This window comes from Mercenaria mercenaria, chromosome 3, assembly GCF_021730395.1.
Source record: "Mercenaria mercenaria strain notata chromosome 3, MADL_Memer_1, whole genome shotgun sequence".
NCBI lineage: Eukaryota > Metazoa > Mollusca > Bivalvia > Venerida > Veneridae > Mercenaria > Mercenaria mercenaria.
The window spans coordinates 51,189,873-51,206,712 of NC_069363.1; the positions used below are offsets into that span (position 1 = coordinate 51,189,873).

General features: G+C 34.4%; 1 protein-coding gene and 1 long non-coding RNA gene across 5 annotated transcripts in view; both read left to right on the plus strand.

Moving 5' to 3' along the window:
* Nucleotides 1–9,087, plus strand: part of LOC123523501 (uncharacterized) — a 50,197-nt gene extending 41,110 nt beyond the window's left edge. Inside the window, exons 12-16 of one of the 4 annotated variants that reach the window (XM_053538474.1) lie at nucleotides 569–610; nucleotides 1,614–1,646; nucleotides 2,564–2,608; nucleotides 7,445–7,538; nucleotides 8,172–9,087. In XM_053538474.1, coding sequence (XP_053394449.1) covers nucleotides 569–610; nucleotides 1,614–1,646; nucleotides 2,564–2,608; nucleotides 7,445–7,513 — 189 coding nt within the window. In that variant the 3' untranslated portion in view covers nucleotides 7,514–7,538; nucleotides 8,172–9,087. The remainder of the gene's footprint in view (nucleotides 1–568; nucleotides 611–1,613; nucleotides 1,647–2,563; nucleotides 2,609–7,444; nucleotides 7,539–8,171) is intronic. The other 3 variants (XM_053538473.1, XM_053538472.1, XM_053538475.1) reach the window with 3 other exon arrangements.
* A 563-nt stretch (nucleotides 9,088–9,650) lies between these two features.
* On the plus strand, nucleotides 9,651–15,696 carry LOC128555629 (uncharacterized). Its single transcript, XR_008370218.1, has 2 exons — nucleotides 9,651–11,800; nucleotides 13,443–15,696. It is a non-coding gene; the product is annotated as an uncharacterized LOC128555629 (long non-coding RNA).
* Nucleotides 15,697–16,840: the final 1,144 nt, after the last annotated feature.

A 16,840-nucleotide genomic window follows, 5' to 3' on the forward strand; every position in this document is an offset into this window, starting at 1 on the left:
TTCGTCATGAAGTATTGGTCTTATTTGAATCTGTAAGCATGTTATAAACAGATATTTCGTTGAGCTTCACATATAAGCATAGGATAAAACGAAAATGTGTTTGTTTTCAGTGAGATATCAGACAATTGAATATTTTCACAAAGTGAAAATATCAGAATTGTCTCGCGTATCGGTGAAGATATATTTCGATATAACACTGCAAACAAACAAACATCCTCAATGCATTGGCAGGAGCAAGCAAAGGCCTGATTACAAATGAACTGAAGGACAACATTCATTGTGTAAAATCACTTGTGCAGCACATATAAGAACCTCTCAAACTCTGTTTCATTCGTTCCTCAATTGTTTACCTTGTACCTGGATTGAACATCCACCTAACACATAGCTTGAATGTTTACAAAATAAACCGTTAAATTGGTCGGTCTTATGTCTTTAAATTATCGAATACATGTTTAATTCGAATTGTATACTTTTACCCGTCTGTATGTTTAGTAAATTTCAATGTTACTAAAAGTTTCCATTATGATTTTTCTAGAGCAAGTAAATAGTTAATACATTATCTTTGCAGAGAAGAAGAAAGAAAGAATATGAAAGACAGAAAGAATTAGCGGTATGTAAATAAACAAAAAAAAATTATTAGCTTTTTCATATTCTGTAAAGATAAGAAATTGTATTTGAAGACGGAACGATATTGTAACAGAGCTCTGGGTGGCATTCCACCTAAAGCAATGCGTTCGTCTATATATCAGCCATTCCTATTTACGACATTTTTCAAATGTTCCTCATATTTCATTAATGGCGGCAGACAAACGGACAAGATTAATGTAAAATCTAGCCCGCAATAAACCCAATAGAATATAATACTCACTGTTTTAAAGTTTTACTCGGTGCTTTCTTCCTCGTATCACCACTGTTTACAAATTCACAACCATGGTTAAATTTCAGCAGATTATTTTTAAAATGTGTTGAGCTTAATTTTTGTATGTATCTCATTAGTTAATTATTATAATTATAAGGTGCTTGTTTTGTCTGTAAAAACTGAAAACAGTAATACAAATATTCTACTAAATTTACTGATGCAGTGACGTCAGGTTAAAGTAAATAATTAAATCATTTGATAGTAATGTGAATCTGAGGAATAGAATGTGTACAGTAATATCTTAACGTAGAATGCTTGCAGCATTTTCAGAAGTGATATGACATAAATGAGCATTGACGAGTTAGTCATAGTAAAAATTTTAGTTATCAGGCGTTGTCAAGCAGAAGGCCATTTCACGATCACATTGTTTTATGAGAAGCTGAGGGTTGCATGTACACTTTTCAAATAGTGCAATTTCATGAAATGTACTCGTTCTGTCATTCCACTGGGATCACACGCAGAAATATGTTGTCAGGACAAAGTATATAGCAGAGTAAGACACTAAGGCGACAGTGTTGTTAGTTTAACCTTTACATTATGTTATATTATGTTTGAAAATAATAAGTCTACTTATAATAAAAAGTCAGGAAGCCAATTTAAACTAAAACAAAATATCATGTGAAACATCTCGCTGACAAAAACTGATTGATTTCAAATGAATTTCATATTAATAAGTCATACATTCATTTTGCAGCTGAGGAGAAAAGAGGAAGAAAGGCAAAGACAGGTATGCTTAATTTAACCTATGCGTTTAGTAAAACTCCAGCTTCTTCTAACGTATTTTCTTTTATATAGAATTATCTTATATGGCTGTTAACCAGTCTTCTGATTATAAGAAATTTCTGCTATTGTAAAATGCGTAACACACTTTCACGACTCGTGTAAGGATTTGAAGCTTGTCTGACGTGGACATAGGCGTCAGTTGGCTTTCTACGGACTACATCGTATTTCTCAAGGTATAAGGGGTGACAAAAAGCCAGTCTCATTAAAATAGAATCCAGTGCAGTATAAAGAGTGTTAAGAAAATTGCATAAAATTTACGCAGTAGTAATTGTTGTAGTTGCTCTGTCCAGGTTCTTTACTCTGTTTTAGAATGTTAATTCTTGTATTATGAAAACAAGTCTTAGAGCTGTAATATGTTCAAGTTCAGTATAATAGATATAATGTCAAAATAAGATCCATTACTCAGAAATATTGCGTTGAATTAATATATAAAAATACGACTTTCTGTCACGTTGTTATTGTTATACGCAGTGTAAAATCACCACCTTGACTTTATTATTTGTATAATCACAATCAGATGTGTTTGTTAAGTGAGAGAAGGATTTAAATACGTTATTACTCCGCATTAGTGTTTCATAGTATCAATTCAATAATATCAACAAATTGTGTGCTTTATAAATTGTGCATTATTCTTCGAATATTTTATTTCGCACTGAAATTGACGTTTTGGGCCACTCATTGTTATATATAGTTGAAGTTAAAGGTCGGAAACATCCATTATTTTGTTAAAGTGGAAAACTTGTTATACTAAGCATCTGTTGATGCCAGTTGCTTATTCACAAAAGTCTTAGATATACTTTTGCTGTCGACTTTATGATGCTGAGAAGAAACAGAAGTAACACATGCTTCTATTTCTTGCAGAAGAGAGATCCATATGCTCCACGTGATTTTGATGATGAAGACGAGGTTTGTTTTAGAAAGAATATATGAACCGCACCATGAGAAAATGAACATAGTGCATTTGTGACCAGGGTGGATCCAGACCAGTCTGCGCATCCGCGCAGTCTGGTCAGGATCCATACTGTTCGCTTTCAAATCTTATTGCAATTAGAGAAACCGTTAGCGAACAGTATGGATCCTGACCAGACTGCGCGGATGCGCAGGCTGGTCTAGATCCATTGTGGTCGCGAATGCACTATGTTGGTTTTCTCATGATGCGGCTCATATATGCTTTCTAAAAATCCAACATTTGAAACAAAATAGACAGAATAAAATCAGGGTGAAACAAAACCACTTTGTATTATTCAAATGAATAATTATTGTATCATGTTGGTATTAACATTAATACTCTATTGTTTCACTGTCGAATGTCTTACCTCTAGCATTCCATTTTTACATACGTACTAATGTTTAATGTCAGCAAAATTAAACAATCTGGGTTGGCAAAGAGCGTGACTTGATCTTCTGCCCATATTCATTACCTCAATGGTTCGTCCCCATGTTTCATGTGGACTTGATAATTACTTAAGCCTGTGTGTCAACGAGTCAAATGTTAGTATTTTTTATATTTGATTCTAACATGGTTCAATTTGATTTCCAGTTAAACAAAGAAGAAAATCAAGCTTCTGCGATAAACAACGGTTGACGCGCGGACCGGTAAGAGAGCATTATGACGTCAATTATGACGTCATATTGCCGCATGACGTCCGATACATTACTCCTCTCGTAAATGAAGTCCAGTATAATATTTATTAAAATATATCAATGAGCATGTCAGAATGAAAACAATCAAGGCCATCTTGTTATTTATCGTCTAATTTACCACGGTTCATCGTTCAGATGCTTCAGTATTTATCCACTCGGGCTAACGCCCTCGTGGTTCAATTCCTACGCATCTGAACTCTGAACCGTGGTAAATTAGACGATAAACAACTCGAAGGCCTTGATTATTTGTTAAATATCGAATACATGTGTGTAATGATTTCAAACGCTTTCCCTATAAGTCCACGTACAGGCTTAAACAGTAAAGACGGAGTGAGTGAGTTGGATTTTATGGCGAATCGACACAAAATGGTCATATATCGCCGAGTAAACAGTAAAGGCACTAACATAATAGTTTACTTTTACATCGTAACATTGAAAGAAAATAGCAATGCATCAGGAAACAGCAACAATAAGAAAACGTTGTTCTTATTAACAAAATCAGAACATTAGAACTGTCACAATTCTACAAACCAAAACAAGGTGCAACATGTACATCAAGGCATTATAAGTACTGCTTGAAATTCCCGAAACATATGCTTTAAAACAGTTTTAACATCCAAACATATTACAAAAATACAGGTTTAGTTATTCTTATATACAAACAGGCGCGTAGGAGCTGGGGCTTCGGGGGTTACAACTGCAGCTCAAATATTTCATTCAGCAGTGGTTATTAGGCCGCGGTTTTGCGGTTCCTTGTATTCATACGTACGAAATTCTATGAGAGCAGCAGACGGAGCCAAACAAAAACAAGCAAAAACAGGTCAAAAGTAATTACGTTACATTGTCAATTACGTGGGTGACACTAGGACGGGCTCACATGTGAAAGAGTCATGTTTGATATATTTATAATGTGAAAGTCTGAAAATGATCTGTAAATGCAATCTCGGTTTTACTTCCAGTTTCTTTTCTTTCTTTTTTTGTCAGGCTAGATGTATGCCAGGATTTTACAATTGCGCGTACACTCTAAATTCGTATTAAAAGTGGCAAATACTATACACGCCCGTGACAACAAATAAGTTTTGACATGTTAAATACTCTACTTATTGGGTCAGATAGTAGGCAATTTCTCGATTTCGACTAACTCAAGGGCCATAACTCCAGAATCTTCTATGTTTGACCTTCTATGTTTGACGAACATTGGATACGAATAATTCGAGTTATTTAGCGGACACTCTCAATATTCGCAAGTTTAAGTAACTCAAGGATCAGAACTCAAGAGTTGCAGAGAATATCTAGCTGGTAAACTTACAGAGATTTAATGCCCATAAATAGTGTGACAAACTTTGGTGAACATCGGATAAGAACTGCTCCAGTTAGAGATTGGACACAGCCTTTGGAAATTTTGAGTTACTCAAGGAACACAACAATCCATGTAAACCCTCTGTTTTTAGCTCACCTGTCACAAAGTGACAAGGTGAGCTTTTGTGATCGCGCGGCGGCCGTCGTCCGTGCGTGCGTCCGTGCGTCCGTCCGTCCGTCCATCCGTCCGTGCGTCCGTAAACTTTAGCTTGTGACCACTCTAGAGGTCACATTTTTCATGGGATCTTTATGAAAGTTGGACAGAATGTTCATCAAGATGATATCTAGGTCAAGTTTGAAACTGGGTTACGTGCGGTCCAAAACTAGGTCAGTAGGTCTAAAAATAGAGAAACCTTGTGACCTCCCTAGAGGCCATATTTTTCATGGATCTGCATGAAAATAGGTCAGAATGTTTACCATGATAATATCAAGGTCAAGTTCAAAACTGGGTCACGTGCGGTCAAAAACTAGGTCAGTAGGTCTAAAAATAGAAAAAACTTTGTGACCTCTCTAGAGGTCATACTTTTCATGAGATCTTCAGGAAAATTGGTGAAAATCATTATCTAGGTCATGTTCAAAACTGGGTCACGTGCCTTTAAAAACTAGGTCATTAGATCAAATAATTGAAAAACATTGTGACCCGTCTAGAGGCCATATTTTTCAATGAATCTTCATGAAAATTGGTCAAAATGTTCATCTTGATGATGTCTAGTTTAATTTTGAAACTGGGACACGTGCCATCAAAAACTAGGTCAGTCAAATATTAGAAAAACCTTGTCACCTCTCCAGAGGCTACATTTTTCATGGGATCTATATGACAGTTCGTCTGAATATTTATCTTGATGATATCTAGGTCAAGTTTAAAACTGGGTCATGTGCGGTCCAAAACTAGGTCAGTAGGTCTAAAAATAGAAAAACATTGTGACCTCCCTAGAGGCCATACTTTTCAATGGATCTTCAAGAAAATTTGTCAGAATTTTCACCTTGATGATATCTAGGTCAAGTTCGAAACTGGGTTACGTGCGGTCAAAAACTAGGTCAGTAGGTCTAAAAATAGAAAAACCTTGTGACCTCTCTAGAGGCCATATCTTTCAATGGATCTTCATGAATATTGATCATGGTGGACCAGTCAAGTCGCCTTTTGTCCATGGTCTGTCCTTCCGTCTGTTAACAATTTTTGTTATGGCATCTACTCTGAAACTACTTTGTGGTTTTCAATGAAACTTAGCCACAATGAACTGGGTTGCGTGTGGACAGGTGAGCGATTCAGGACCAACATTGTCCTCTTGTTTGTTTTTCTAGTGGTTGAATAATCTCGAGGCCACGACATGTTCTGGGAACGGGATAAAACTGTCGTGACTAAGAAATTGTACGTCGTTGGAATGAGATAATTATGTCGTAGCTACGAGATAATATGTCAAGGCCACAAGATGATTTTGTGAAGACCACGAGATTTACATGTCATGGTCACGAGATAATATGTCGTCGCAACGAGATCAAATAACATTTCACGTGTCACCTCTATGCTCAGTAATATATGTACAACATCATTTGCAATGCAGATACTAATTTAAGACAAAAGTAACAACGGTAGTTTGGTAGAAGATTGGTGATTGGATGTTTTAAGATTCTTGTAGAGTAGTCATTAATTTGTTCTACAAATAAAGTTTAACTTATATAAAAAGATCTTTTGGAAGCACAGAACGCAACCAAGCAAATACTCTGCGAGGGAATTGTATAAATATCACTGGCGGAGGACACAAGTACATTCAAATTGCTTAACAGCCATAGCAGTCTATGTTTGACTAAGTCTGTTCATGAGAGGTATTGAAATGTGCAACATCTCTCACGCCCCTTATCGGCGACTATAACGGAAATCTATCATCTATAAAAATCTGAATGGACTCTACGATCCCAAAGAAACAGAAAATATAGCATTAAGCCACGTTACTTTATTGTTGATATAATCGTGTAAAGATTTCTGCGTTATTTCGCCAGTAATTTTCATTTATTTCAAAAGTATAAAATTTGAGAAACCACAAGAACTCCTTTACAAGAACGATTTTAGTAAAAGACGAACTCTTATAATGAACTTTTTTTCTTGATCATTTTGTTTTGTTTTTTTTTATATTTAAATCACTAGTATTATAAGTAAGTATAAGTAAGAGACCAGGTATTATCTAACATTATTTGAAAACATCATTTACAACAGATAGTCAAAGGTAGGTCTAGCTGTTAAGCAATTTGAATGTACTTGTGTCCTCCGCCAGTGATATTTATACAATTCCCTCGCTTTAATACCAATTTAAAAGAAAAAAGCCATTCTATCAAAATTATGTCTGGAAGGATATAAAGCTTTTGTCTTGTCCCTTTTTAAGTGAAAAAGAATTCAAACCATGCTTTTAACGATTTACTTACATATTTATCTAAAATCTGAGTGATGACAGATTTGATATTGAAAACAGACAAAAATCAATAAGCAAGTAAATAACACTTTTAAGTTTATACTAAGTGCTTTTAAAACGAAACTGAAAATACCTTGAGTTGTTACAAAATATTATATTTTTATATTCAGTATAACTGTATTAAGGGCAATTAATTTTTTAAAAGAAATGGAGTAAAAATGATTTACGCTTAAAGTAAATCAATGGTATTATTTGGATCCTAAAAGTTTTCATTAGCTTCTTTTGGCCAGGAAAATTGCAGTCTAATAAAATATTTAATGTCTATTTTCTTCAGGAGACCGAAGAATCTCCAGAAGAGACAGAAACAGCGGAAGCTGACAAGGAGGCGTGGGAACTTGCATAATGTTCAAAAATTCCACATATGGTTGGTATGTGTATATTTAATAACAAAATGCTAACCTGGCGCCACTAAGTTGAAAAAGCATCGACTGCAACACTAAATATTATACTGTTTTAGAAAAAAGCGATTTTAGTTCTTTTTTTGTTTCTTTTCTTTTTACAAATAGTTTGCATGTGTATATAAAAAGACGGTAAGCGATGTGGGTTCAAGCCTCATTCGGGGCGTTCAATTCTTCATGAGAGGAAGCCATCCAGCTGGCTTAGGGAAGGTCGTTGGTTCCACCCAGGTGACCGCTCGTGATGAAATAATGCACAGAGGGGCACCCGCGGTCTTCCTCCACCATCAAAGCTGGAAAGTCGCCATATGACCTATAATTGTGTCGGTGCGACGTTAAATCCAACACAAAAAAGACTGTTCTGTTGGTTGTTCATTGATAATATGTCTTCATATAATGTTTCTTTTTAGAAATATGGAACGACGATGACACTATATTACACTCTATTGTGTCGTAGGCATTTAAATACCACTAAACAACTTGTCAAACGTCTTCTTTAGTGCATGAATATACCTGCTAGCAGCTTACTACATCCGTATCTTTAACCGTTACGAAAGTCCATTTTAACATAATATTATTTTAAGTTAAACATGATTTTGTTTTCAGACTGAATACAAGGAGTCATAGATAATAGACTGGGAAATGATGTGAAAAGTTCCTGGAAACATTATTGTTATCTTTTAAAAATAACATAATCACATTTTATAACTTCATTTGTATACATCTGTTTATGTTATTTGAAATCCAACTGTTACGACCTCCGTTGACAAGTGGTTACAGAGGCCTCTGACTTCAAATATTACTGTCCCTTACTCTCGAGGATTCGATACCCATTCGGGTTTTAGAATTCGTCCGTTTGAGGAAGCTACATACTGCCATAAGGCTAATGATTCTACCAGGAATACGTCCGAACCTTCAGTAATGCAGTGTCACTTTGAAAGTGGCCTCAAGAAAACAAAGCACACTGCTACAAATGTTATATATTTCAAATATTTTACTTCTATCATTTTCGTTAGATTGCTTTTATGTTTCTTTCAACTTCTGTGTGTCCTTCAATTTCATAGGCATTTTCAGAGATACAAAGATGTTTTGAAAACTACCAGTCGTGCCTTTTCAAAAAGACGATCGATTGCAATAAAGGTTTCTTTTCAGAGGGTGATTTACCGCTTGACAACTGATGAACATCAAGTAATGAGGATATAAATAGATGCATAATATTATTATTGAACAGTTACTAAACATAGGCGATGAAAGTTCAAGTTGACGGTTGAATATAAATGTTGTGAATGTGGTATAGTTTACTTTCGGTATAATATTACAACATTGAACAATTCATTGCTAATATTATTAATGGTCACTAAAATTAATGTGGGAGATATGATGCATGATTATTTTTACACTTTTATTTATTTAGAACTACTCTTATTTAATTCTAATAACCAAGTATATTGATAATGTGGTGTTATTTCTTTTTTGTTTACAATGTAGATAATTAAAGTTGATACTATACTTTATAATGTTTTCATTTCCTTTACAAGCAAACTTATCTAAAGTCTCCCCGTACTTGGATTCAGTGTTGTTATATTTTCTGGTCCTTTGGGATCATGAAGTTCATTCAGTATATGTTTAAAAGAGTTCCGCTTAAGCCGACGCTAGGGGGCGTGAGAGGTGTTGCATATTTCATACCTCTCATGAACAGACTCAATCAAACCGAGTCTGCAATTATTCTGCTTGTTGAATTCGATGCTTCCAGAGGATCTTTGTACATACTTTATTATTTAGTTTATATGATAAACAGTTACGGTCTTTTTGACTTAAAAATCTTGGCTCTGGTTAAAATATCTTACATTATCACTCAGTATAGCAGAAATACGTAACAAACAACACAATTTATATTTCTGTCAACAGACTCGAAGCGTGGTCACTTCTAATAAATGCAAATGATAAATTGCTTAAAACATTCATTATATCTTTTTAATAATATGATTATTTTACATATGTTAAACAATAACACTGTGAACAGTTATAGATTTTTTTTCACGTTTTCAAAAGTCGATGTTGTTATTTAAACATTTTTATGTAAATTTATGTTCTCATATGAAATAAATTGTTTTAATTTTGGTGGGTATCGTCTTGTCTAACATAACGCATCACTGCTAATCCGCACCTGTATTTGTATTTATAGTCGTATCAGTTCAAATACTAGTCTGACAAGTTTTAATCCCACGGGATTTTCATGGGCAAATTTAGTGCAGTGACAAGTACATTCTTTATCGGAAATCCGTAGAGGACAGATCGTTTACAAAAATTTAAAGAAGATTACGACGGAAAACTGCAGCGCAACTGTTTTGAGAAATCACAATTGAGATGAGTATACATTATATATTTTCTTTAGATGTCTGCGCTTATAATTTTGATTGCTGAACTTTCTGTTTATACGGCATTTGAATATGTCCTCTGGAAAGTAATGGAGACACGTGTTCATCGTACAATCAGCAAGTTATTGGCTATTTGGTTTTATTCAATCACTGACTGAATCAGTCTGAAGTGAATTTTAGTTATAAAAAAAAAAAAATAAATAAAAAAAATAAATAAATAAAATTAACAGACATAGTGAGCTGACAAACACTCACAGGTAAAACATGGGTGTGGTCGAGCGTTCTTTTTGTTTGCATGTACATACACAAAAATGCAGTACGTTAGTTCCTGTACATTATTCTCGGTCATTATTATTTATGGACTTCAATCATATGTACAATATGCATGTACTGGTTTCACCCGAGGTGTATTGAGGTTTATGCATTTCTAACGTACATTGTTGCGGAAATATTTTGTAACATGATTTAGTATCGCTAGGATTAATCAAAGAATTTTGCTTTGTAGCCTAATATAATTAAAAAAAAAATCACAAACTTTTAAATCATTAAATCAAATAGAAATATACATTTGGTTGTTTCTTACCAATTGTCAAAATTATACGTTAAATATCTTGCTTCAAATGATAAAAAACATGCTGCATAGTCTAGTTACAGCTTAACAGATCCGATGAGAAAGGAGCGACATACAATTAATTGGTTCCATGCCGTTTTCAACAGTATTTCAGTCAGATGGTTAAAGTGTTCGTAGAGACTGCACATGGGAAAATTGGTATGTAATAAGGTAATGTAAGCTTACGCTTTTTACGTGTCCAGGAACGAAATTGGCTATATTAACTTGATTAGCTAACTGGCAAGAGAGCGTTCCAGTTGGGTTCGTACCATGGCATGAAACATTAACAGCTGACAAGAAAGATACGTGTATATTGGATGTTTTCATAATGTAACATATTGGTTAGCTGCTGTTTGTTAGATATCGAAAGAAATGTAAGATATATTTTCATTTTATACATCACTAGGGTAACCTAGATCTCAACTGTTGTAATGTATAACAGTAAATGGTAAGTGATGCTTATGAAAATTAATAACATACTGTCACAATTCTAAGTCGTAGAAATATTTCTTAAAGCACGAAAGCGTCATGTTTAAATCAAATAATTCACGGATTTATAGATATATTATTAATTCATTGTAATGAAATTACAAAGCTCTTTCAGAACTGTTAAACAATATAATCCGGACATGTTCGAAGTAAGGTAAGATGTGCTTTTCATACTTAAGTCTGGTTACTGTTTCTGAGAGTATTTTACATAAGAATAAAATCCAGCAAAACAACGAAACTTATGGAGAACGGTGCTATAGAAATAAAAACACAAACATTCTGAACTAAATGGAATAAGCCACACTATACTTGGGAGTGCCATGAGTGATTTCCCATGAACCAAGTTAATCGAACCGAATCTGCTAATACTTTGCATGGTTCCGTTCTGCAAAAGATTATCATATACAAGGACTAATATAAATTAATACAGATTATTGTTATATTTTGAACAATATTCAGCTTTAAATGTATTTCTTAATGACTAAAATATGGATTTGGGTTAGCAATTTTGTTACACGCTAACGAAATGCATACACATTAATTTTAGACGCAGTTCTAGCCTATACGATTTGATGCGGATTATCCATTTCGTCAGCAACTGTAACACCAGCATTAACACGGTCAATCTCTGGTATAAGGGACTGCAGAAAACTAATGTCGTCAACCGGCTATTCTCCTAGTGTCTTTAAACAGTTTAGCTATAGGAGCGGCGTGGCATGGTCGGGATCGGCAGCTATTGGGGCACCTTGTGTTGAAAGGTAACTGCTGTACCTGGTTAATTTTATTAGATCCGATTTATCTAGGTCCGTTGCATGCATTACTTAACTGCCTGCATGTAAAAGAATAAGTTATAAAAATGCATTGATATGGAAAATGAAATAATCAAGAAATATCAAAAAAAGGTGTAAAACAGAATTGAATCAATTATGAGAATAATGTTAATAATAATAATCATAATAACAATAACGATATGAATAATAATTTCAATAATATGAATGCAAAGAAGACGTCACATGAAACTGTCCAAGCATATTCTGTTTATGACGTAACAAGTCAGTAGCAGTAAGACTCTTCTAATTGAAAGTCTTATGGCTATTGGTTTCCTATTCGTCCGCCTGTCCGTCCGTTCGTCTGATGTTCGTTCAAAATAAATAGATAATACATTTCGACTGAAACCTCAGCAAAAGGTTTCATGATGACACTAGCTTATAGTAATCGAACTATTGGATAATATGTACATGTACCTGAATGACATTGTAACATTTAAAGATATACAATATGTAAAATATGCAGCGAGTTTCATAGATTTTGATACATCTTAAAAAATTAAGGTACATAGCAAAAGGTAATTTCTAGCTCTAGGCTTTTAACTGTTTGTCAATGACCTGCTGTACCTATTGAGTAAACGTGTATTCACTGCATACCTCGTTTTGGCGAATTTTATTTTCATAAAATGTTGAGTGGCCCTCAATACACGTAATGTGCATTTCGGTATGACATATTGTAAATCTTATTAGTACTAAAATCTAAAATGCATTACATTCGTTGAAATCTATAGTTATCATCTTATATCATAGAGATCGGTGAGAGCATCTTTGTCACGTTTCTCATTAGTGCGAAGTACTAGAACCTACAATTTCCTATTAGGTCTGGTATGTTCTGCTCTTATTTTCATAGTTTTCTGCACCTTCGCGCTGCTATGTTGCTTCCAGGCATTTTAGCTGGAGCTTTGTCTTTCATATTTTCTCATCATTTTCATATATACCATGCTATATATTTACAATATGCCATAATTTTCATTTGAAAATTTACAATAAAGTCACGGCCTTATCCCACATAATTTTGTTTTGTTTTTGCTATATTACTTGGTACATTTACCTTTGTCATAGAACCGATGAACTCCCTTATGCAGTCAGACCCGTACTGTAGACAGCCTCCAAAAAATATAACCTGCTTACTATGGTCACACGTCACCTGTCTTGCGAAAATATATGTTATCACAAATACCGGCATTTTTCAGTCCCCAAGGGAGGTTCTGCAGCCGGGTTTGACTGTATATATATATAAATACCCTAGCTTCCACCAATAAATTAAGTAAATTTATGTTCTCATATGAAATAAATTGTTTTAATTTTGGTGGGTATCGTCTTGTCTAACATAACGCATCACTGCTAATCCGCACCTGTATTTGTATTTATAGTCGTATCAGTTCAAATACTAGTCTGACAAGTTTTAATCCCACGGGATTTTCATGGGCAAATTTAGTGCAGTGACAAGTACATTCTTTATCGGAAATCCGTAGAGGACAGATCGTTTACAAAAATTCCCTCCCACCCTTCCCATTACAGTAACTTTGTTGTTTTTTAACATATTTCTGCCGTCAAGTTTAATCTGTTTCAGGGTCACAATGGTGAATCATACTGCTGAACCCTGCCACAAAATGTACCGCTGCACCAAACATGTCACGCCGCTTCTGTAATCTATGGTATATTAGAGAATAAACTCTTTACAGTGTGTGTGTATAAACTCAATTTTGCTAGTATGCTTCTGTTGGTACATTTAATCATCATGGAACAATACGGTTGAATGAAACCGGCTTGATTTTTAACTGCATGTATTCATTTATAAACATTCCGAATGTTACTATCTTTTTCTTTTTGGTACTTTGTTTGTTGTTTTTTGTTAAATTTGGTTTGAATTTAAGCACGAAGATAACATGAATTAGTGCGGGTTTATTACACAAAGCGATAGCATGCAGGTTCGCCAAATTCTGGCATTGTATTTGCAGAAAGATGGCCTTAATGTCATTTATTCTGTAAAAAAAACAAACAAACATAACTGAAATATTTTTGTAGGACATCGTTTTGTACATCGATTTATAATTCGATGACAGCTCATGAACATTACCCAGTTTTTCGTGTTGTTTTTGTTCTGTTTGGCACATTTATTTTATCTACTAGAAACATTGATGATAGTAAATACTCGGAAAGCAGGGGGTGGAGAGAGCCTTTTCGCTGGTCAGAGCCTCGGATTCTCCCTACCTCCCCCCTCTTATATAAAAATATCAAAAAAAAAATAGAAAAGAGTTAGGGTTGGGGCAGCCGGCTCGCAGCATACGATTAACCTGTCTTTCTGGGTAGTTTTTAGATGAAATTAAAACAAAAAATAATAATTATAATAATAATAATAATGCGTAAAGATTAAGATAACATGACAAGTATTTGTCATATTACATATGAATTGTCCATTCTGTATTCTGTCTTACTGCATATGTTCATAAATAGTCCGGTATATTTTATGTTTCTTTCGGCATATTGATTGCTTAAGTACATGCATATTTGGAAAGAATTATGATATTTCTGTCTATATATATTTCGAAGGCGTTCTATTGATGCATTGTGTTATTGGGATATTGATTGTTATATGAACAGTAGTTAACCACCATCTTTGAAACCAGTTTAAGTTGTTTGTTTGGTATTAGTTATATAGTAAAGGAAAGAAATAAGGCGTGTATGCGTATATAAACTTGATTTTATTAGTAAACATACATTATTTGCATTGGTCTGATTTCATCAATTTAGAATTTTTATTGTCGTGACTTAAATGGCGCTTACAAATTGTAATCTTTATTCGGGGTACAGTAAAGAAAGTCTTCTGTATTAAAATGTTTGGCTCAAGTCAATTCTAATTTCATTTTAATTTTTGTCCGTGTTGTGAGCAATATTTAGTGATCCACAAAATATTTTATTCTTGTATACTACGGCAGTATCAAAATAAAAGCTCACTTGTCTAGGTTGACCTTCTCGTATCTGCAACCTCGCGCTCGGTTGGTCATCTCTTATTATTGGTGTTATTGGGCGGGCGCTCTTTAATCGTTAGAGGGGGCATTGTACCATGTGGTCGGCCATTCACCTGGTCCATTGATTGACTGTGTCTTATATAAACAGGGTTGTTCAACTTATCGGCCATACGATTATTAGTGATCAGTCGAAAGTTGCATTTGTTATATGTACGTGTAGGTCCGTACATATTTTTATAATTTGTGGATCACTTTGCTACAAACCTCTAACACATGGGTTATGTTGAAACAGACATGTAAATCCCCCCTGTTTTCTTACGTTTCCAGTCTGCTGGTTAGCTCAGTCAATCGCTTGGATGGATTATATTATTATTGTAGCATAGTTTGCTATAACCATTCCCTCGCACCGGTCCGTTTGTTCATATATTACATTGAAACAATTTTTTCAATATTTTAATATTTTTGTGCGTTTGTTTGCTGAAGACTTTCTTGACTTACATCAGATTTTATTTTGATCTTGGTGTTATGTTTCATTCTGCATTTACTTAATCTAGGAAGAATATTTTTGTTGATATATCATCTCATGTCATAGAGATCGGTGAGAGCATCTTTGTCACGTTTCTCATTAGTGCGAAGTACTAGAACCTACAATTTCCTATTAGGTCTGGTATGTTCTGCTCTTATTTTCATAGTTTTCTGCACCTTCGCGCTGCTATGTTGCTTCCAGGCATTTTAGCTGGAGCTTTGTCTTTCATATTTTCTCATCATTTTCATATATACCATGCTATATATTTACAATATGCCATAATTTTCATTTGAAAATTTACAATAAAGTCACGGCCTTATCCCACATAATTTTGTTTTGTTTTTGCTATATTACTTGGTACATTTACCTTTGTCATAGAACCGATGAACTCCCTTATGCAGTCAGACCCGTACTGTAGACAGCCTCCAAAAAATATAACCTGCTTACTATGGTCACACGTCACCTGTCTTGCGAAAATATATGTTATCACAAATACCGGCATTTTTCAGTCCCCAAGGGAGGTTCTGCAGCCGGGTTTGACTGTATATATATATAAATACCCTAGCTTCCACCAATAAATTAAATGAATCAACTTAAACACAGTAGTTGTTATTACTGCTAGTCCTATTGGACCATGGAGTCTAGTCAATGCTTAAATATTAATAGTTGGTAAGGAACAGGGTTTCATTTTCTTTCATTCAAAATTTAAATGTGTTTGCAATTGTTTCAGTCAGAAATCAAAGAAAAAGATTAGTCAGTAAAGTCATAATTATAATCTCGTTCATAGTTGGTCTTAAGCACAGGTTTTACCGTACAAAATAAAAAGTGAATATGCCCTTCTCGTAGTTGCACGTACCGAGTTTGGACATGTAGTGTATCTGCTCTGCGTATGTTGAAAAAAAACAAGATTCATCAGTGCTATATCCTTTTGTTCTAGATCAACAAAAAAAAATTATTATTGAGCAAATGTGTTCAAACTACTTTGTGGAGGCATATAAAACATTTATCTTTTCGGGAGAAAACCCTTCTAATTTACTTTAAAATTGAATTAGCTCACCTGAAATAAAGATTCAGGGTAAGTTATTGTGACGGTGCTGTGTCTATCGTCTGTCGTCCATCGTCTGGAATTTGCTTTATGCTTTAAAAGACTTCTTTTCATCAAATGGTTTCGCTCGGTCCGTTCAAGGGGTCGCCGGAGTAAACAGTAGAATGATACTTTTAAACAACTTCTTAGGAAACACCAATGATCTTCACGAAACTCATTCTGTAGCATTGTTCAAATCAAATAGCTCCAGAGCTAGAACTATAAATAGAACAAGATTTAAACAACTTCAAACTAACTACTTGGTGGAATTTCACCAAACTTGGTCTGTAACATCCTTGTATTGACTTCTCTTCCACTTGTTCAAATGCTTTCTCTTGGTTTGTATGAAAGGTATCACATTTTCCGGTCGCCAGAGCTAAAATGATAAA